The sequence below is a fragment of the Daphnia magna genome, linkage group LG2 (assembly GCF_020631705.1).
Source record: "Daphnia magna isolate NIES linkage group LG2, ASM2063170v1.1, whole genome shotgun sequence".
Lineage (NCBI taxonomy): Eukaryota > Metazoa > Arthropoda > Branchiopoda > Diplostraca > Daphniidae > Daphnia > Daphnia magna.
Genome location: NC_059183.1, coordinates 9191367 through 9212594, shown reverse-complemented (window position 1 = coordinate 9212594; position 21228 = coordinate 9191367). Strand labels below are relative to the sequence as shown.

General features: G+C 44.2%; 6 protein-coding genes and 1 pseudogene across 6 annotated transcripts; 3 read left to right on the top strand and 4 right to left on the bottom strand.

Annotated features, from left to right (window-relative positions):
- Positions 1-669: 669 nt before the first annotated feature.
- LOC123469875 lies at positions 670-2698 on the top strand (annotated as a pseudogene).
- A 5504-nt stretch (positions 2699-8202) lies between these two features.
- Positions 8203-11363, bottom strand: LOC123470210 (F-box only protein 21-like). Its single transcript, XM_045170203.1, is given in 10 exon segments — positions 8203-8964; positions 9026-9263; positions 9336-9461; positions 9542-9576; positions 9579-9898; positions 9963-10096; positions 10164-10557; positions 10632-10886; positions 10964-11137; positions 11229-11363. Coding segments are annotated over 9 exon segments (1818 nt in total). The 5' UTR covers positions 11122-11137; positions 11229-11363; the 3' UTR covers positions 8203-8806.
- A 1095-nt stretch (positions 11364-12458) lies between these two features.
- Positions 12459-13277, top strand: LOC116915830 (endocuticle structural glycoprotein SgAbd-3). Its single transcript, XM_032920964.2, has 3 exons — positions 12459-12610; positions 12693-12808; positions 12873-13277. The coding sequence occupies exons 1-3, from the start codon at positions 12602-12604 to the stop codon at positions 13126-13128; spliced, it is 381 nt and encodes a 126-aa protein (XP_032776855.1). The 5' UTR covers positions 12459-12601; the 3' UTR covers positions 13129-13277.
- Positions 13278-13544: 267 nt separating this feature from the next.
- LOC116915826 (larval cuticle protein 65Ag1) lies at positions 13545-14554 on the bottom strand. The gene is made up of 3 exons (XM_032920960.2): positions 14403-14554; positions 14163-14314; positions 13545-14067 (listed from the first exon to the last, which is right to left on the bottom strand). Exons 1-3 carry the CDS (start codon positions 14409-14411, stop codon positions 13710-13712), a joined length of 519 nt encoding a protein of 172 aa, XP_032776851.2. The 5' UTR covers positions 14412-14554; the 3' UTR covers positions 13545-13709.
- Positions 14555-15277: 723 nt separating this feature from the next.
- On the bottom strand, positions 15278-16251 carry LOC123470209 (cuticle protein CP14.6-like). Its single transcript, XM_045170202.1, has 3 exons — positions 16106-16251; positions 15830-15981; positions 15278-15734 (listed from the first exon to the last, which is right to left on the bottom strand). Exons 1-3 carry the CDS (start codon positions 16112-16114, stop codon positions 15377-15379), a joined length of 519 nt encoding a protein of 172 aa, XP_045026137.1. The 5' UTR covers positions 16115-16251; the 3' UTR covers positions 15278-15376.
- Positions 16252-17647: 1396 nt separating this feature from the next.
- Positions 17648-18465, top strand: LOC116915832 (endocuticle structural glycoprotein SgAbd-3). The gene is made up of 3 exons (XM_032920965.2): positions 17648-17789; positions 17903-18018; positions 18083-18465. The coding sequence occupies exons 1-3, from the start codon at positions 17781-17783 to the stop codon at positions 18336-18338; spliced, it is 381 nt and encodes a 126-aa protein (XP_032776856.2). The 5' UTR covers positions 17648-17780; the 3' UTR covers positions 18339-18465.
- Positions 18466-18682: 217 nt separating this feature from the next.
- Positions 18683-21219, bottom strand: LOC116915823. The gene is made up of 2 exons (XM_032920955.2): positions 21087-21219; positions 18683-21017 (listed from the first exon to the last, which is right to left on the bottom strand). Exons 1-2 carry the CDS (start codon positions 21114-21116, stop codon positions 18744-18746), a joined length of 2304 nt encoding a protein of 767 aa, XP_032776846.2. The 5' UTR covers positions 21117-21219; the 3' UTR covers positions 18683-18743.
- Between the last annotated feature and the right edge of the window lie 9 nt (positions 21220-21228).

The following is a 21228-nucleotide window of genomic DNA, read 5'->3' as shown; positions in this document are numbered from 1 at the left end:
GTTGTACTTCGTTACGTATTGCTCTGAAACAAAGAACTTTCTAGAAGAACTTGTGGGACTCATGGCAATGCGCGGCACAAGCTCGACCACTGCTGATGGATTGGTCAAAATGATGGCGTGACTCACGCTGCGAATCTGATGAAAAACGGACCGTATAGTACACACTCGATGCACTTTACCTGTATTGTTCTTTTGTTTTTATTTTCTCTTCTTCCATTCAAGTTAGTTGGTCCTTTACAGTACTGTTTGTTGTCTCTACCTTTTTGTTTTGTTTTCTTCGTGTCTGTTTATTCGGCTGACTTGATGTGACTAGCTGGGCTGCTGTCTTTATTTGCGTGAGATGATGGATGATTGACCATACGCAATAACGACACTATTATGCTTACAGGCCTAAGGGCAGTATAACTGGTTGTTCGTCTCGTCTTCTATAGGAGGCGGGGTGAACACAAAAACAATGCAAGGCTTTACATAAGGTCAATTTTTCGGTGTGGGAAATCCATCCGTGGCAAGCGGGCCTTCCTTCCCTTTCCACCCTTCGGATTTCATTTCGGCGTATGGTTATGCCAATCCTGTAAGCATTTGGGGGTTACCTTGACGCTGCAATTAGTGGCATGACAAAACACGGTTTCATATAGCTGCCACAGGAGGGTTATCGTTCAGACGTATTCGATGCCCGACTGCTCGAAATCCACGTCAGTTAGCCGTTTGCGTTTGCCCAGGTAATGCGGGTGAAAGGCTTGTCGAGGTAGTCTTGAACAATGTAGCTGCTGTCGCACAATGTCATCGAGACAACGACGGTCGGAAATGGGGACCAGAGTGAAGGCGGAGCTTATACAACACCTACTGAATGGAAACTATGGAATCAAACGAAGGTTTAAATAACCCATTCGTCTTACGCAAGGTCTATTATGATAAACGTTTTGGTTGACTGACATGTTTGGCTCTTTCAGTTGAGTCAAAGCCAGTGTTGAGCGGCTGACAGCTGAACGTCTTGACGCCGAAAGCAAAGGCTTCGTGATGATGTCGGTACCCGCGTTACTGCAAGTCGTCGTGAGGTAGGTGTCAACTAATTGGATAATCTTCTATTACAGTGTATATAACCAGTAAACAAACGACAGGTTAGTCAGCAATTCTCGACAAGGATTAGAGATTTGCAGTGCTGGTCGACCAATTTAGAATCCAAAACAGCAGAAGTTGGCTCGAGATAGACGCTCTGTTGCGACAGTACCAATCGCAATTGCAACGAATGCACCACGCCTGCGGAGGTCACGTCCTTGTTATATAACGCGATTTAGCTTCTATCCCTAAGTACAGCACGATTTTAAAAAAATTAAAAATGGACAATTTATTGATTCAACTGCATATATGGCGCTATCTGACATGTTATGCACGCAGACCCGATCGCTGTTGTCGAACAATGTCTGCAGTTGCGGGAACGTCGTTCTCATGTTGATCGATGTCTTGATGAAGTTCAATCTTCTCACGATGGGCTGCGTACTTTACGCCAGGGAGGAGATGGGTGCCGGAGGACGAGTCATCGAAGCGAACGAACAGATAAGACTCTTGCAAGCGCTAAATTTCCAGTTGGACCCGTGACCCCAGCCGACAGATCCAAGAAGCCAGCGAGTTGATTCAACTGCAGCTTGCCGGATGACCGATCTGTTGTGGGCGACGGCCGTACTCCACGGTACGTCATTTTAAACGAAGGCAAGAATATGTAAAGGAACAATGACTTTACAAGATTTTGTTTCGTCTTCGACGAGATTGCTGTCAGGTCGTCCATTCGGGTCGTCAGTCAACGGTGCATTTCCCTTGCAGAGCACTCGGTTACGGATTTGGAGTGCGAACGATCATCTAATGTAGACCATGACTAAGATAACAGGTTCATGCTTCCATTTTTTACGCGTGAATTTTTTGTTAATGAGTTTTTTTCTTATTCCAACAGACAAGTAACTCCGACTGAATGGCACGAAGTTTTACAGGAAAGCGTGCAAGAAGCGTCCGAGCAAGTTCATCGTTTCCTTACGGTTGCGGGTGACGGCCATGAGCAACTGTTATGCAGGACATCATTCGTGACACTCGTTCGCACGCAACCAGTAGACCAACTCTTCCGACGTCATTGACCGGACAAAGAAGGCACCAGGAGCACTGAAATCGAGCACAGCGCCGATCTGCTCAGCAAATCAAGAGACGGAAAGGGCATTCCGGATTGCCTACCGTCGCTGCTAAGACACTCCTCGGTAGCGCTAACATCAACAGTTAGATGGAGGAACTGCCCGTCCTAACGTCGAATTCTGTCGGTAGGTCATACGGAACCATTGTGTTACAGCTCGTCATTACTGGCCATTTCTAGTTTATGCAATAACAGCGACGGCGTCCAGGATTGCCTCGCGAAGCGCCGGATTGGATGTTGTCGGGACTCGTTACGTCGACTCCGGAACAAAGCATTCAGGTGAGTGATTTTAAACCCATGATTTTAAAACTACTTACTTTCTTTTGGGTCTTGTATCGGATGGGAAAGACTTGAAGCCAATCAAGGCGCAAGCGTCGCTACCGTCGGACACGTCAATCGGAATTCGACCTGGAGCAGGAGATCGCCGTGAAAGAGGCGACCTTGAGGATGGCCTGCAGTCATTGCATAGATGCGTTGCGGAGAAACGCGGTGCCTTCCACAACCGTGAAAGGTCGGCTTATCTAAATAAGTATGATTTTCACTTTTATAGAACTGGCATTATGGCATCATCTGTTATAGCGGACAAGTGTGTGTTTAAGACTGCTGTATTGGGGCTCTGCATAGGGGGATATGCCACTCCTAGGTGGCAAAACGGCATCTAGCGGTCAGCGCTAGATACCACAACATCTCCCCCTCGCACACTGATTACACAAACGCATAAATGAATGACACGAACTAACATACCAAACAAGACAACAAACACAATGAAACGAGCAATGAGACTAGATTACGTTATGACATGAACAACGTTATGAGGAACAAACCATGAGTCGAATGAAACATGGAGAGAAAATTAGTAGGAACGAGAAACACACGGCGAATTAAACAAGCGACCCAACAAACAAGCAGCACGTAGCGCAAAACAGCCACAATTTGCACCCAGTTGAAGCAGTTAACGCAGCGGAAACTGAACTTCAGACAGACAGTTAACAAGGCTTGAGGTAAGGGCGACAAGAGCGAGTCGATCCAGGACGACGAGTGCGGCGGCCAACGGAATTGACGCAGTCAGGGGCGACTGGGCAGAGGGCAGCTGGATAGCAGCACGCTGGCCGGCCGAGACGGACGCCGCACGTGGCCTCGCTGGGGTTGCCGGGCTGGGCGCTGGGATGACAACCACTGGCGGAAGCTGTGGCACCATTGACGGTCGACCCAGAGCTACCGGAAATGGCCGGGCAACTTGACCATTCACAGCGCGGGCCGGCGGACCAGGTGGAGACCAAGACAGGGTCGGCAGCAGATGACTAGTAGGGGCGGGGGTGATAACCGCGAACAGCAGACGGGATTGCAACAGCACCGCCACTCTGTTGACCAACGGCCAATCCTGCCGATGGTGAATTGTCAAGATTGATGTCACGGCGCGTCCGACGAAATGCTCGCCCGTCTGCCAACCGAACGACATAGGAGTCCGGTTCGCTGCAAACAGCTTCAACGGCACCTGGCAACCATTTGCCCGAGATGAACGCTCTGACACGTTGACCCACAATGAGAGCCGACACCCGAACATCTGGACGGCCGCCATGATTAAAACAAGCAGTAGCTTGACGACGTTGCAGCTGCCCGTGAACAAATTTTGCGGGTACAAACTGCGGAATTAGCCGATTCTGCAAAAATGGCAAGCTGCCACGAAGGTTGCGACCTTGTAGTCACTGCCGGTGACGGGAGATTGGCTGATATTGGAGTGGACCTAATCGCCGCCAAGGCTTCCCACAGGGACAGGCCGCCACCAGCAAACATTTCACGAGGGTCTTTTTCACTGTTTGGATGTGGCGTTCCACCAGCCCGTTAGACTGTGCGTACGTTGGGCTGGACGTAACGGACCGAATGGCACGGCCTTCACAAAATGCCGAAACTCGGCGCAATCGAACTGGGAGCCGTTGTCCGACAACACCATTTCTGGAACGCCGAGTCGCTAAACATTCTCTCTCCATCTCGGCGATGACGGACGAAGACGACAACGTGCGCAGCGGAACGCAAGCTGGCCACTTACTATAGGCGTCGACCACCAGGATGTAGTTAACTCCATCATGAAGAAAAATATCAGCCGACACCCACTGGAACGCATGAGCCGGCAGAGGCACCGGACGGAGTGGCGGGGCTGGATTGCGATGACGATGAGCCTGGCAGGTTGAGCAGCTGGCCACCATATTACGAATTTGCTCGTCACACCCGGGCCAATAAACGGCTGACTTTGCTCTCAAAACGCACTTCACTTCTCCGAAATGGCCGTCATGAATGCCTGCTAACACCTCCTGTCGCAGAGAGACTGGGACAACTAAACGGCTGCCATTGAGTAGCAGACCACCAACTTCAGACAAGTGGTGGCGTACTGGCCAGAACGGTTTTACGGCCACCGGACACTGGGCCTTGTGATCAGGCCACCCACGAAGAAGGACTTCTTTTAGAGACAGAGAGTTGGATCTGCTGCCGTTGCTGCAGCAAACTTGACGCGAGTTGAGTCATGAGGAATTACCAGGTCAAGGACAGCGTGAACCTGCTCCTCACAGTCTTGAGTGATGTCATCAGTAAAAAGGCGGGGCGACGGAGCCCGACTAAGCGTGTCGGCAATAAACAGCTCTTTACCCGGCTTGTAGACTAGCTTGGAAGTCAAATCTTTGGAGTTGTAGACGCATCCGCTGGATTCTCGGGGAACAAGAAGCAATGGGCTTGTCCAGGAGGCCAACCAACGGCTTGTGATCGGTTTCAACCACCACCATTTGGCCATAGACGTACTGCCGGAAGCGCATGAGCCCAAACTGGACCGCCAACAGCTCCTTTTCAATCTGAAAATACCGCTTTTGAGTAACGGTTAATGACGTTGACGAGTACGCGATCGGTTGGTTATTTTGAAGTAACACTGCACCGATTCCGACGGGAGACGCATCAACTGACACGACCAAGGGCAGCGAGTGGTCAAACAATCTTAGCACTGGAAGAGACGACAAGGCACTTTTCAGCTGACTGAGGCCATCTTTTGGGGTTCCTCCCACACCCACGCTGCGTCTGCTTTGGAGTAAGTCACGTAAGGGTCTTGTCAGACCCGCGAGATTTTGGCAGAACTTGTCCAGGTATGTCACCATGCCCAGGAGACGGATGAGATCTGCCGGACAAGTTGGGATCAGGCATTTCCACAATTGCTGGAAATTTTAAGAGGGTCCGGCTTTAAGGTTCCTTGGCCAATGACATGGCCTAGCCATGGGAGCTCCTGGAGGAAGAATTTGCACTTCTTTAACTGAAGCTTCAAGTCATGGAGACGGCAACGTATAAATACTTGACGAAGGCTGGTGAGAAGTTCCTCCTCCGTTTCACCCGTTACAAGGAAATCGTCAAAGTATATTAGTACACCGGGCAGGTCTCCAAACAAGTCGTTCATCACTTGGAGATAAATTTCAGGGCTGACTTCAACCCAAACGGCAGCCGGAGGAATCGATAACGGCCTTTCGGAGTGGCCATTGTGCACAGATAGGATGCTGCATCAGACAAAGGAATCTGATAGAAACCAGACGCAGCATCAAGGCTGCAAAAATATCGAGCCTTACCCAGCTTGCTGAACAGCTGTTCAATGGTGGGGACGGCAAAATGTTGACGTTGGATCGCTTTGTTTAGTTCAAATGGGTCCAGACAAATACGGACATCACCGTCTGGTTTTCCCACCACCATCATGCGGCTGACCCACTCAGTTGGCTCTTGCACGGGGGTGAGGATCTTTTCGTTGACCATTTCGTCCAATTTCTTAAAAACGCGACCCTCCAGCCGGTATGGAAGTCGACTGGCTGCACACACAACAGGATCCACGCGATTAGTACCTGACAGCAACCTAATGTCGTGTTCTACAGGTAATTTACCTAATCCCGTGAAGACGTCCATGAATTCCACGACGATTGGTGGCAGTGGAGCTTCAACTGGCGACTGAACAGCATCGACTCGCCGAATCAAGTTTAGTTTGTCGCAAGACGGGAGTCCTAGAAGGGGTGGCTGGCCAGGTTCATCAACCACGACAAAGTCGATAACAAACAAAGCACCTTTGTGAACCACTTTGGCTGTGTGCAATCCTAGCACTCGCAAGAGGCCATCCTGTGAACGATAGCTGCGAACAATGGGCCCAGGGCGAAGACAACGGCGTGTTTTTGGGCAGCTGAGCAAACGACTCATACGGCAGAATGTTGCACGTAGCGCCCGAATCAAGCTTGAAGTCAACTTTAACGCCATCTACCGTCACTTCTTGGCGCCACTCAGAATCATTACCAGACGACGTTATGGCATGAGAGACGTAGTAACTTTCTTCAACTGACCGCGGGAGGGCCATTACCGTACCGCCACGATCGACATCACCAATCCAGTACGTCTCCTCCTCCACAGCATGAACTTTGGCCGCGGGGCTTGGTGCTTGACGTGATGACGTCTGGCGGGGTTTTTGGCGGATCAGGACAGCAACTTGATACATGGCCGACGACACCGCAATTAAAACACGTAACATTAGCAACACGGCACTGATTTTTTCTGTGCCGACGACCGCAACTGTTGCATTTGGAATACTGCTGGCCATCTATTGAACCTGTCGACTGGGATGAGCGTTGACTCGTTGACGGTTGCTGCTCATTCTGAGCTCTGAATGATGATTCCGGTTTTTCTCATACTTCCGGCTACCTGGTCGACTCTGAATGGCGTGAGCGGCTTCTGCTGTCGACGATGTGTTGATTTGGCTGAGCTGGGCCTTAGATGACTCACACGCACGCACAATGTCACACGCAGTGTTGAGTAATAAATCTTTTTCAAACAGTAGTTTTTCACGGACTAAAGGATCAGCCACACCGGAGCACTATCTGGTCTCGTAAGACCGAATCAACACCAGTTCCATAGCCACACGACTTTACTAAACCGCGGAGATCAATTAACCACGAATCAAAAGTTTCACCAGCGAGTTGATGACGACGCAGGAATTTAAAACGTTCAAAAACCTCACTACGTCGGGGCTCAAAATGGGCAGTGAACTTGTCCAACACTGGGGTAATTTTAATGGCATCAGTGGCTGGAGTGAACACAAAAGTATCATAAATTTTGAGGCCTTCACTGCCAAGAAGAGTGATGAGGACGCCTACCATCTGCTCTTCATCCACGTTAGCGCTGGCATTTGTAGCCACCAAGTACCACGAAAATTGTCTACGCCAAATACCCCACTGGGCCGCCAAATCACTGGCCCCAAAAGAAAAAGGTTCTGGAGCTCTCAACGAAGACGACATTTCAATGAAACGGTGCAAGACAACAAGATGCACAAGACAGAGACGGATGCAGCTCAACAACACTTAGGATGCGTTCGATAAAGAAGGATGCAGCTCAATACTCACAGACCACGCGGTTACGACTCAATACCGTCGAGTTGTGAGAGCACACTTCTGACACCATGTTATAGCGACAAGTGTGTGTTTAAGACTGCTGTATTGGGGCTCTGCATAGCGGGGATATGCCACTCTAGGTGGCACGGCATCTAGCGGTCAGCGCTAGATACTACAACACATCAACTCTCCCTCAGACTAAATCACTAAATAATACACGGCACGTGCAAAAACGCTTCGAAAACTTTTGCAACCATTAAATAGGCAGCCGATTGAAGCAAAGTACGTGAAACACACTCTGAAATTAAAACCGTAGTTGAATTAGGACGAAAAAACTGAGAATGCCTAAAGGTAATCTAGTTTCACTGTCTGAATCAAGGTCGTTCATGAAAAATTCCGAGTTGGATTGCACGAACCATGAAAGTGTTCAGCCAAGGAAATGGCATAAGATTGATGACGTGGCCACTAGTTTTAAGTAATGGCATCGTACTGGATGGTCTGATTCTGCCTTAATAAGAACGTAACTGAAAGAGCTTCGCTTTTTGTCTCTCACATAGAGTATCAGATCAAACAATTACTGATTTTTGTTTGTTTGTACCTTTAATTGTGTATCGAACTATTTTGATTCGACGAATGCGCGAAACGGAAACAAATGTATTCCAGAACATGGTTTCTTTTGGAATACAGAGAAAACTTTGAGTAATTTTTGCTTGTTGCGTAAATTTGACAAATCAAACTAGAACTAATAAGCCATAACACAAATGTATCGTTACGAACTTTCATTAAATATCAAGGAACTTTATGATTTCACTTATTTGATCTTGTTTAACTTAGTCACTTAAAGTGAATGGTGAGAATCTTGCTAAGCATACCCGCAAGATAAACAAGATTAATTAATGGATTACTCCATTACGTCTTATAGACGCTATACGATAATTTGATTATAGTAGACAGTCGATTCAATAGGTAAGGAAACAAGAATTGTAAACATTATGTCAAACTATTGCATCACTCCTTGATCACTAAAATGTTGATGTAGGAATCGACGCAAATCATCAGACACAAGACACGATAAAGGAGTGTGGCTTAGAAATACTTCAACCGGAAGACATGCATTCACCCATTAATGCCTCAAAAGAATTTCAATAAACTTTCTTTACCTATAAAGATTGACAACACACGATAAATGTCTGTAAAACTTGAAAGCCAATGTAATAATAAGCACAACGCACCCGGTGCCGGATCATTGTTCGATCAATGAAAGTGCAACTACCTCATCTTCTGGATACTCAGCCCGTTTCGCGGCGTTGGGGATATATCGACGACCGTCAAAATATTCAAAGTGCAGGCCGACATCTGCATGGTTGATGACAGCGCCTCCAGGATGGAGCTCCAAATGATCTTCAAGATGGTAAATTGATTTAGATGAGCATTTAGTCATGAATAAGCAACCAACGTGTACCTTCTGCTACATATCCTGCATTACCATCCTCAGTCAAAACGTAATAAAACGGCTGATCTCGGCCACGAATTAAATTCCGCGTCATTCGACTTATCCATTCATCAGACGCTTGGCATTTGGCATCCCAAGACACAATAACGCAAGTGTACGTATGGCGCAATAATTCTTCGCCAACACTGTATCTCATGACGAGGCCGACAGCGTATCTCATAGATGATGGCCGATGACAGGCAGCTGTCTGGTGGAAAGAAAAACAATGAAAAATATAAAGACAAACATTTTTGATAAAACAGCAAAGAGAATTTCTAACATTCTTTGTTTGAGATTGTTGCTCACTCAGTTTCCTGGCACATTTAGTATAAGTGATTTGACGGACACGTTCCCAATGACCAGGTTCGAAATCCACTCTAGTCCATTCATCAGAAAACTCATCTGACTGTCAAGCAGGCAAAAATCGTAGTCAAGTTTGCATAGTATTTCAAAGTTTCAATCTCTCGAAGACTAGCGCCCAATTACCAGAAGGAGCTGGATAGCTTCTTCAAGCTGAACTCAAGAAAGGCGCATAACTCAGCGTAAGCTACGACAGAGGGAGTTTGGCCGGGCGAAATGACGCATGCCAATCGTGAGAAGTGCAATTGGTTTCGTAACCTTTGGTCGTCACGTCGGCTATCTGGCCTGTCATCGTGCACCCTAGAGCATTGGATCAAATTGTTCACCATTCGCTGGAAAACTTGTTCGGCTGGAACGGCTGAGTAGGCTTCACGGTGAATGTTTGGTCGTGGCTGGCCAATTAAAGCCGGACAGGAACGAGGCTGATGCGACGCGCCATTATTAAAAGCATCGATGAAAGTGTAACTATCAGCAGCTTCACGACTTTAAAAGAAAAGATACTTTGTCAGTCATAAATTGATATCTGCGTTAGATTATTATTCCTTACTGAGGGTATTCCCGCCATCTAAGTAGAAAATGTTGAGGGAACGAAACGGGTTCGCATTGGATTCCTAATCGTTTTGCAACTTCGTGGTAGATGATGCACAATGTTATGGGTATGCCTCTTCTTGTTTGAAGAACCTTCATTGAATCCAGAAGCAGGGTTTAAATGTGGTTCGAAGAAAAAGTAAGACATTTAGTAGCTTACCTTATCGATATAGGAATTATCGTGTGCATAGTAATCTTCCTTGTTGCCTTGAAAACCCATTTCATCATACAGTACTTGGTTTAGGCAATTCAAGATTTTTCTGACAGTTCTCGGATCGTCGATAGCTGTCTTTGCATCTATAGCATCTCTCTTCATATCAGCAAGCTGCCTCACTCTCTGTGCAATACTCTCTAGAATTGTTTCAACTTCGCTTAAACTGGTTAAATGTTCTTGATCTATCTGACCCCATTGGGAAATCAGCATAGCTCCTTCCAATAAGGATTTTTCAGATTCTGGTTTTGCCTTAAAATTTTGCCACATAGTTTGTATTCTGCATCTCCTTACATATCCAAGTGCTTGATTGGCATAGAATCTGGATGTCAAATTTTCATTCCTAAACGGGAAAAGTACTTTATTTGTATGTAAAGACTACGCATGACTACTGATGTTCAATGTCCAGACACTCACAGCATGTGCGTATGATGATAAATGAGCTCCCGAAGCTCATCTTCAACAAACTGGGCTGACAAAACAAAAGAGGAGTCTCCCAAAATGAGCTTATCCATCAATTTAATAGGTGGCTGGCCTATTGGATAAGAAACAGCTGAGAAGTTCTCAAGAGCCTTTTCTACATATTTAACCACTTTTAGTCGTAGAGCTACCATCTCCGGCCATGGCATTTCATTTTCAGTATTTCTTAATTCATTGTGTAACCTTGGCCACCTGTCAAAACATGGATCACACTGAATAAACTAACAAAACAAAACATGATAAAAATGAAAAATCATTTGTCTTCTTACCTTATCATGAACTTCTGTCGCCATATTTCATTCGAATTTCGTATGAGGTTGTGGAAACGATGACATGTAAGCATCAGGTGATGCAAATCAGAGATTTCGATATTATTGTATGCCAATATCTGACATAACACTTCGTTTGGAAAGGAAATTATATCCATTTTGAATTGACAACTCCTAATTTTATTATCGACAGAAAAACCACAACAAAGAAGCTTTCTCTTTATGCCTACTCTTATGGAGATGGACAATACGATGCTAAAAATACCTGCTTTTTCGACTTGTCTCTTGTTTACATGTTCGATCAGCTGTTTTTAGGTCGTTGCCAGATCAGCGCTACTACGAAATGAAAACGAAAGTTTCTTGAATTCTAGCGAGTCAAAATAATGCGCTATGGAAAACAAGAAACAGGTCAGCTACGCTTTCCAGAAAAGAAAGTTCTCTAGTCGGTTCAGAATAGGTTATAACTATATTAGTACCTGGATGGGAGGTGCCGGTGCTGGTGTCCAAGTTTTGCGATGTTATCACCGCTATGATTCGTTGCCACGCATTGTAATTAACCTATGTTTGTATGAAAGCATAGACAGTTTTCTAAAAACTAATAATATTCCTAGAAAAAATCGCAAAGTTTTGCTTGCAAGTTGTCCACTCTGTTGATAGTTTACTAACAGACTAACACTCGTTAGCAAAGCGGCGCAAATGTGTTGTCTAATTTGCCGACCTTCCTTCTTCCCTTAATAAGGAAAAATACAAAGAGATGGGCTCGGCTCAATTTGGAAAACTTTTTCATACTGTGCACTATGCAATGCATACATCTATGCGGGCTACGCAACCTACCTACAGGTTTCTTTTTAAGGGCGAAGAATTTCTAAAATAACAGCACAATACTGTTGTGACTATTCAGGTACCATCCAGGTGAAAAATAACACTAGAAAGTTTTCATTTGTGAGAGTGTCAAAAATCGCAAAATCTGCCAAACGCATTATAACATTTCGCCATTATAATGAACACTTCAATAATGTAGACTTATCTCGGACCGATCTTTGCGCGCTCGTTTTCAACAGAGCACATTAGTTTAAATCTTCTTGCATTCCGTAAAGATTACTTTAACCTGATGGTTGTAATGTAGCATCCCTTCAACTGAGATGACATCACGATTTCGAGGAAATCGGTGACCTTCGTCGTGTATGCCTGCCGGATGCACTCAGTACGCTGTTGCTGTACGCGCTTCGTACCGAATAGCAGATAACGCTGTGCACGCGCATCTATCAGTAAAGGCGGGAGCTGATGAGCTATGAAGAAAGAGTAAAAGTACCAGACGACCCTGACGATCGTGCCGTTTACAATTGATGTACTCTTCTCTTAGCCATAGAGACCGCCTTTTCTACCTCAATCAGGTTCTTTATGAGGAAGAATTGCTGCTAGTGTCTGGTAGTTTCTCCTTTCTCTCATTTCTATATAATAGGACGACGCCTCCAGCTGAAGAAGAGAATGTTACACGAGGAATAAAGGTCACCTACTATACGATTCACTTTCATCGGCGGCCTGCGTGCGTGTATAAAAGATGGCCATTCTTGGAATCATCTTCACACTTCTCTCAACTGTATTCAGAAGAGCAGCACAACAATCCCAACTAGTAAAATGAAATTCGTAAGTGTTACTTGTATTTAAGTAAATATTTAAATTGATTCTATCGTATACTAACAATTATTTTCTTTCGCTGCACGGACAGATCATTGCTCTTGCTTTCTTGGCCGTGGCACTTGCTGCACCTCAAGGAGATAAGAAGCCCATCGAAATTGTGTCATCCAACAGCGAAATGAACGCCGATGGCAGTTACTCCTTCAAGTAAGTAGACCTTCAATGCCAAGTTCGATAGACACAACTCAATGGCCAAATTTATACCTCACAGTTTTGAGAGCGCCGATGGCACCAAGGTCTCCGAAAGCGGCAGCCAGAAACAAGTTGGACCTAAACCAGAGGATATCGGTACCGTCTCCAAGGGATCCTACTCCTACACCTCCCCCGATGGCGTTGTTATCACTGTCAACTGGACCGCTGATGAGAATGGATTCCAAGCCACCGGTGACCATTTGCCAACTCCTCCTCCCATGCCCGAGCACGTCGTAAAGATGCTCGCTGACTTGAAGGCTGCCGGTGTTCTGTAAGCAATTCATCTAGAGTTTCGCTTCGTATGTACATAACGCCAAAAAAGTCTTCTTCAAGCAAACACACAACATCAGCTAGTTGCGCTTGTATCATATACCAATTCCCTTGTACGCGATTGAGAAATAAAAATTAATTTGTATTCATAAAACGTTTCATGACTGCTTATCTGGGGTTATTATTATAGTGTCGTTAGTTGCTTCCTTCAAAACAACTGACGGCCTAGAATATCAAGTGTGTCTTTTTAAAAATTCGTTTTTCAAATTAGTTTAAAAGCCAATAGAAAATTTGAGGCAAATCAAGTAGATTGAATACTGTTCGTTGTCGTAATTAGCTTCACATTGTAGCTAACCTAACTATGTTTTTTCTGACATTCATTCTCATTGATTCAGTTATATTAACGTCATTAGACTATTCGTTGTAGTCAGATAATCTGTTCTATATTTACACCAACATATTCAATCCATGGTATACAATATTAAACGACTGAATTAACATGTTTTTAAAATGATAAAACTTTCATTCCATAAATATAGCAGGGGATACATTGAAATAATTTCTGTCGTCAACCAAGAATTACATTTTAATAGATCTTGAAGCCCTTTCCGTTGAAAGGAATGTGAACTGGGGCAACGGGGAGTTCGTATTCGTGGACGGGGGCGACGGGGAGAACGTATTCGTGGACAGGGGCAACTGGGAGTTCGTAAACATGGACGGGAGCAACGGGCAAGTGGTCACCTTTGGGTTGGAATCCAGCGTTATCAGCGGCCCAGGTCAAAGTGAATTTCTCGCCTTCAGGGGAAACCCAGTAAGAAGATCCCTTGTTGGTGTTGCCAAAGACTTCCGCGGTGTATTCCTTGCCGTAGTCATCGACGGTAGTGACGGTGAATTTCTTCTGCTCCTGGGCTTCCTCACGGGTGGTGTAGTCAGACTGGGCGTAGCTATGACATCATACAAATTACGAGGTTTCTTTTAGCATTTAACAGAGGTATGAGCAGCAACAGAGAGAGCTGTAAGTGAAAACGTAAAAACATACTTCCACTTTCCGCTGCCATCAACGTTACGCTCATCGGATTGGCCGGTGACGGTGATCTCCGGGTATTTGTAGTCCTTCTCGTACGTCTTTTCGTACGGTTTGTAGCTGGACGGAGCGGCGGCAGCAATGGCCAAGACAGCAGCGATAACAAACTATTGGAAAATTATTAAGTTTAAATATAGTAGATCAGTTTGAAATGTAAACTGCAGTTAAGCAGGAGCTAACAATGTTACTCCTTACCAGCTTCATGTTGAATTTGGTTAGTTTGCAGAATAACTGATGCTTTTGATGTGTTCAGCGGATGCTTATATAGTCCAGTGAAGGGCAAAATCTACTCAATCGGCTGACCCAATTGTTCTCAACAAATCACAAGATATAGATCCGTTCGACGAGGTCCGAATAAACCCTTCTCTTTGTCAGGCCAGTCTCGCTAAAGCGTTATGCATATCGTGAGTCGAAACGTAGTTTCTTGATTTTCCCATTAGGTGATAGCCCAACAAGGCTTGTTTATTTTTTTTTTCCAGTTAAAATTTTCTAAGGCTTTCTTTAGTCATTCACGCAAAATTAGTTTTAAATTCAGAAAGTCGACCATGTACAGAAATGGACTTGTCAAGTTTCCTCGCACGATTTGACTTCGGAGGGGCCAATCGGCTACGTATTGGCTCATGCATTAATTCTTATCGGGGAAGTTTTACTATCATCAACTGTATGTGTAATAGCATGAGAATATCCGTCCCTGCCGCAATGCTATGTTGTTACGAAAACCATTATTCAATTCATTACTAGCCATTGCAAGGTTATTACCATACCAATTTTTATTGTGATTTGAGAAATTACTTTATTGCGCAATGCCTAAGTTTGGGCTTTCCATTAACTTGTTTTTCATATTTTTGGTGCAATCTATTATAGTATCATTCCCATTTGTCATTTTGAATTTTTCTTTTCTAGTAACAGTTGAACGTGTTGCACATATTTTTTGTATCAGGTTACCGCCCCGCGTGATTTTACATGTTTTTTAAATCGTCTCACATTTATCATGTGGAATTTGGCACGTTGAGAATGAAGTACTTTGTCTCTGATTGTTTCTTTTAATGTACAAAAAAAAATAAGTTATATAAGGCATACTTCGTGTTTATTTACAACAACGCATTCCATAAATACATAGCGTAGAATACATGGAAATAATTTATTGTCTTCAATTAAAAAGCTATGGTTTAATAGATCTTGAAGCCCTTTCCGTTGAAGGGAATGTGGACTGGGGCAACGGGGAGTTCGTATTCGTGGACGGGAGCGACGGGGAGAACGTATTCATGGACAGGGGCAACTGGGAGTTCGTAAACATGGACGGGAGCAACGGGCAAGTGGTCACCTTTGGGTTGGAATCCAGCGTTATCAGCGGCCCAGGTCAAAGTGAATTTCTCGCCTTCAGGGGAAACCCAGTAAGAAGATCCCTTGTTGGTGTTGCCAAAGACTTCAGCGGTGTATTCCTTGCCGTAGTCATCGACGGTAGTGACGGTGAATTTCTTCTGCTCCTGAGCTTCCTCACGGGTGGTGTAGTCAGACTGGGCGTAGCTATGACATCATGCAAATTACGCGATTTCTTTTAGCATTTAGCGGAGGTATGAATGGCAACAGAGAGAGCTGTAAGTGAAAATGTAAAAACATACTTCCATTTTCCACTGCCATCAACGTTACGCTCGTCAGACTGGCCGGTGACGGTGATTTCGGGGTATTTGTAGTCCTTCTCGTACGTCTTTTCGTACGGCTTGTAGCTGGATGGAGCCGCGGCGGCAGCAGCGATGAGGACGGCGATGATGAACTGTACGAAATCAAGTTGAGTAGAAAACAATTTTGATAAAAACATAAGCAACCATGTGTAATACAACTTCCAAAACTTGATAGTAAAAGATACTATATTGAGAATTGCATGCAGTGTAACTTACGAGTTTCATGTTTGGATCGTTCGGTTAGCTGTAAGCAACTGATACCTTTTGCCTTGGTCAACTTTTTATTTATACTAAATTGGAACCAACAACACGTGTTCTAGTTTTCATATACACACCTGAATTTGAGATACTTTCGCGTAGGAATTCAAACATTCTCCATGACTATACGTTGATGAGATTTGCAGATAACCACCCATGGTATTTCCTATAGGCCATAAGCCTCATGCCACTGTTGCCTTCAGACACTATGCTATAGACGCTGTATATCATAGCTTTCCCTTTCATTTTTTTATTGATCTCAAACTCGTTTACGTTGGACTAAAACTGACCAATATCATTTTTATGCTTCTCATTTTTATTAATTACTAGACAACGTACAAGCTGTTGCAAATCATACATGCACAGGTAGTTTTTGGGGAGAGCTGTTTCAAAATGTTTGTCTTTTAACTTATTCTTGACACTCCGAATAATGTCTTCACATTGTTTTTCAGAAAATAGAAATCAATTCTCTTGACCGTAAATTCTAATAAAATTCTCGATAGAGAAAGGGTATCCATTATTGGTATTGCCAGATAAGAATGTTATCGATTCTAATCCACCGCCTAGGTTTGTAGTATATAGGTAAAGTAAGGGCATACTGTATAGTTTATTGTGGTGGACGGGAGAACAAAACTTGTTCGACTTATTAGAGACATAGCGAGCGCTTTTTAAAAAGTAGAATAACCTAGTTTGAATTATCATTTGATTCAATGCCACGACCCTTTCACTTGGCATATTATTTTTTCAAGTCCAAGAAAATTGTCGGTGATTTTTCAAACAACGGCTTGATCAAATGACATAGAATGAAACCTCATTAACTCGTCAGAAAGTAAGGCAAATTTTTTCGTGAATTTTTTTTGTTCCTTACACTGGCCGTGATAGATGGGCTAGTACGGACCAACTCCCAGTGATAAGAATTTTGCAGCGTAACTTGATTTTAACTATTGGAAAAGAACTAAAGAATAGATGGCTGGATCATGTAGAAATTTTTGAGCGAAAGTGAATTTTATTGTAACCCAGTTTATTGCGATTCACAGCGTATGGAAATTTCGCTTGAAGTTATTAGTAGGCTAGACCACGTATAAAACAATTTGGACATGGCCTTTTAGTGTTAGAAAACGACGTACGCAGATTTCAACCACCTTTGATTTTCATTTTTGCTTGACCTGTTTGTATTGGCTGAATTCTTGCCATATATGGACATTGCTTTTGACACGTAGTGTATTGAGTCTTCCAGGAATTGCTATTACGACGCTATAGACGTGCATTGTTTATTGCTGTTCTCCACTGGCAGCTGACGATAATTTGAAAAGAGTAAAAGTACAAGTCGACCCTGAAAAGTCGTAGAATTTGCAATTACAATAAACAGCGTCTTCCCATCTTCATGGCCTAAAATAAGATTCCTGCTTGAGGAAGATATTGCTGTTGCTGGCCACCAATTTCTCCTTTCGCTCATCTCCATACGATGCGACGCCTCTAACTAAAGAAGAGAATGTATGCAGTGGAGGTCTCGCAACCCCTTTCACACGTGTGGCTTTGTAAAATATAAAAGATGGTTCGAGTTGGAATCATCTTCACTCTCTTCTCTTCACTGTCTCCAGTTAAGCAGCAGAACGTTCCAATACCTTAAAAAATGAAATTCGTAAGTTGCATTTCAGTTTTCTTACAGTTAAAATTTTGACTTCTATGTTATTTGCAATTTAATTTTGATTTTAATTTAACGCAATATTTGCGTTTTAATTTTTGCAATGACAGATCATTGCTCTTGCTTTCTTGGCCGTGGCACTTGCTGCACCTCAAGGAGATAAGAAGCCCATCGAAATTGTGTCATCCAACAGCGAAATGAACGCCGATGGCAGTTACTCCTTCAAGTAAGTAGACCTTCAATGCCAAGTTCGATAGACACAACTCAATGGTCAAATTTATACCTCACAGTTTTGAGAGCGCCGATGGCACCAAGGTCTCCGAAAGCGGCAGCCAGAAACAAGTTGGACCTAAACCAGAGGATATCGGTACCGTCTCCAAGGGATCCTACTCCTACACCTCCCCCGATGGCGTTGTTATCACTGTCAACTGGACCGCTGATGAGAACGGATTCCAAGCCACCGGTGACCATTTGCCAACTCCTCCCCCCATGCCCGAACACGTCGTAAAGATGCTCGCTGACTTGAAGGCTGCTGGTGTTCTGTAAGCATTCCAATTTCAGCATTCAATTGTACGTATGTTCATACTGCCCACGATTTCTTACACTTCCCTGATAAATACAGCATAAATTTGTCGTGCTTGTATCATACAACAATATACTCTTATGAAAGTAAGCGCGTAAATTTTAACTGCATTTACTCTTTTTTTTTTTTTTTTTTTATCTTGGTCGGAGAGATATATATCTAGGAAGAAGAACGGCCTAGTAAACATGATGATCATTCTGGGATTTTCCGGTCATTCTCAAAGTAGATTGGCAAAATATGTATAAGCAGCTTTTGCATTTAACTCTTTTGAAAATGATTTCAAATCAAGCAATCCCCATAGTCGTAATAGTATCACACAGCACACTTTATTTAAATAATTAAACCATGCCTTTTATTTTTCGAACAAATCACAGTGAAACGTCATGATCGAAAGAAAGACTGTAGCCTTGCTGTTTCTTCATGATATCCAACTTGGTCAAGATTTCCTTGACTATTAACCTGCTGTCGTGACTGACATCACACGCTGCTACGTTTTTGGCAAAGAAAGACTTGATTTGAGTGCCCTGCGCTAAATACGCCCGAAGCACGCCGATGCAGTGGTGTATTCTATCAGCCGGATCCCAAGGTGGGCGACAGCTTTTCATGTAATGAAACAAACAGGTTTTTAGGGCGTAAGATGATGGGCTTGTCTTTCGTTGGATGGTATGTTCCGCACCATCTCGATGAGGATTCTTCCGATGGTTAGCCATCAGAACGAAGAATTTAAGGAGGCGGAGCACTTGAGAGACATCCGGAAAACACGACTGATGGAGGAAGACGTCACGTTCTAACACGAAATGCGACACTTTCCATCGACCTCGTTCATTGCGTCTGTACGGGACCAAATGTCGTTCCCATACTTCGTTCTGCCGAGCATTTAATTTGCACAACACGTCGGGTAAATGAGGTGCTCCAGTGTCTTGAAAGGGACCACCGGGCAAACCAGTCAAAGTAACAACCAAACTCAAATCGATACTGATTTTCAGCGGCTTATCTCGTCGTCCACGATAGATAAACGTCAATGTCACGCATGTCTCAGAAAGAGAAACGACTGGATGGAAAAACCGGACGTTCCATATTCGACTGCTAGCTTCTTCGATAAGCGATTTGTAATAGAACAATAGACGGCCCGAGCTGATACCGTAGTCGGTGTAAAAGGCATCGACTTCTGCATCTTCTTTAGCAAAAACGACAGCGACATCTGCACTGCTACCTGATTCTTGTGCTAATGCTGAGAAATGTTTCAACGGGATGCCGAAATCGAATTCACTGGCCGCAAGGATATCACTTCGTTCAGCCCAACTGCCGTATTCGATCAGTGGTTCACTTTCGAAACGGTCGTCTAGCTCCCGTATGGTATCTATCAGACTATTCAAATATTTCCGAACGTGTCGAAAGATGATGCACCAACGGCACGAATGAAGGCACTGCCAGTGAGAATGTTCGCTCAAGTAAAATTCCACTTCGTCCAAACTGAGTTTATCTTTTTGCCAAGCACCGGCCATCCATCGCCAATTATCTGGTTCAGGAACTGGTTTCAGGTCGTGTTCTGACGATACTATCGAGCACGATCGAAGAGGAATGAGTTTCTCCTGGATGGATGGTACGAATTTTGTGAATTTCACTCGTCGGATTGGTTTGCTGATGGTTTCGGATTCATTTTGGTTGTAAACAAAGAATTTGTCAAACTGCCATGTTGGCTGACACTGGGGGCACAGCGTTGTTGAATTGTAACCCACTTCATTCAGGTAATCCGCAGCTGATTTGCCCTTGTCGCAGTGGCACTGATAAACACTTTTTTCACTAAAATAGTACGTCCATTCCTGACATCCGAGTTTGGCCATGTTCAACACGGATTCATCGTTCCACACTAAACTTTGCCAGTCGGAACGGTGATGGGACATCATCCATGTACACGTCGAATGGAAATCTCCGCAAGGATTGAAAAGCATTAGTTCTAATGCGTGGAGTTTTTTGTAAGTTTGGCAATGGATGTCAACACCATTCTCGACGAGTAACTGGAAAATAGGCAGCAATTTGCCCCGTTGACTGTAATAGCGGCACAGAATATGAAGGACGTTCCAACCTTCTAAATCTCTGGATTCCAAGTTGATCTTGTGACGAATCATCAGGTGAAAAAATTGAATGAGATCGGTGCCCTGATAGAATCGAGCCAGATAGTGAAGCACATTCCAACCTTCCAAGTCGGTGGCTTGGACGTTCACTCCATTTTCTAGAAGTAATTCCATGATGGGCAATAGTTCTTTTGACTGATTGAATCGTGCTAGGTAATGCAACACGCTCCAGCGTCTGCGATCGGTTACGTTCAAATCCACTTTGCTATCAGTCAATGCCTTGATCGAACGAATCAAACTAGGTGTCTGATTGAAACGGCACAGAATATGCAAAGCTCTGTTGCCATTGGCGTCGGTATCGTTTGCATTGGCTCCATGTACCAGCAAAAGACGGATCAGTTTGGCCAACGAATCGTTTTGGTTCTTCCAGCACACCCAAAGAAGAATAGTCCATCCATTGCTACGGCTGTTTACATCTGCGCCACCACGAAGCAGACTTGCCACCCGGTTCAAATTGACAGGCTCGTGAGCCGATTTCTTGCAAAGCGACCATAATTCATGGTCTTTCTAAATGTGGGCAAAGTTTGTAATAAGAAACTTAAACGTTCTGTAGATATTGTAAAAAAATTACTGTACTTTGTTTTCTGGTTGCTGAGTAGTGGCCATTTCAACAGCTTAGCTGAACTATTTACACTATAACAATAAGATAGCCCTAGTTTTCAATGCCAAGTCAGAAATCTGACTCGTATGGAAAGTCAAGCGCACTTTCCTGGTGGCG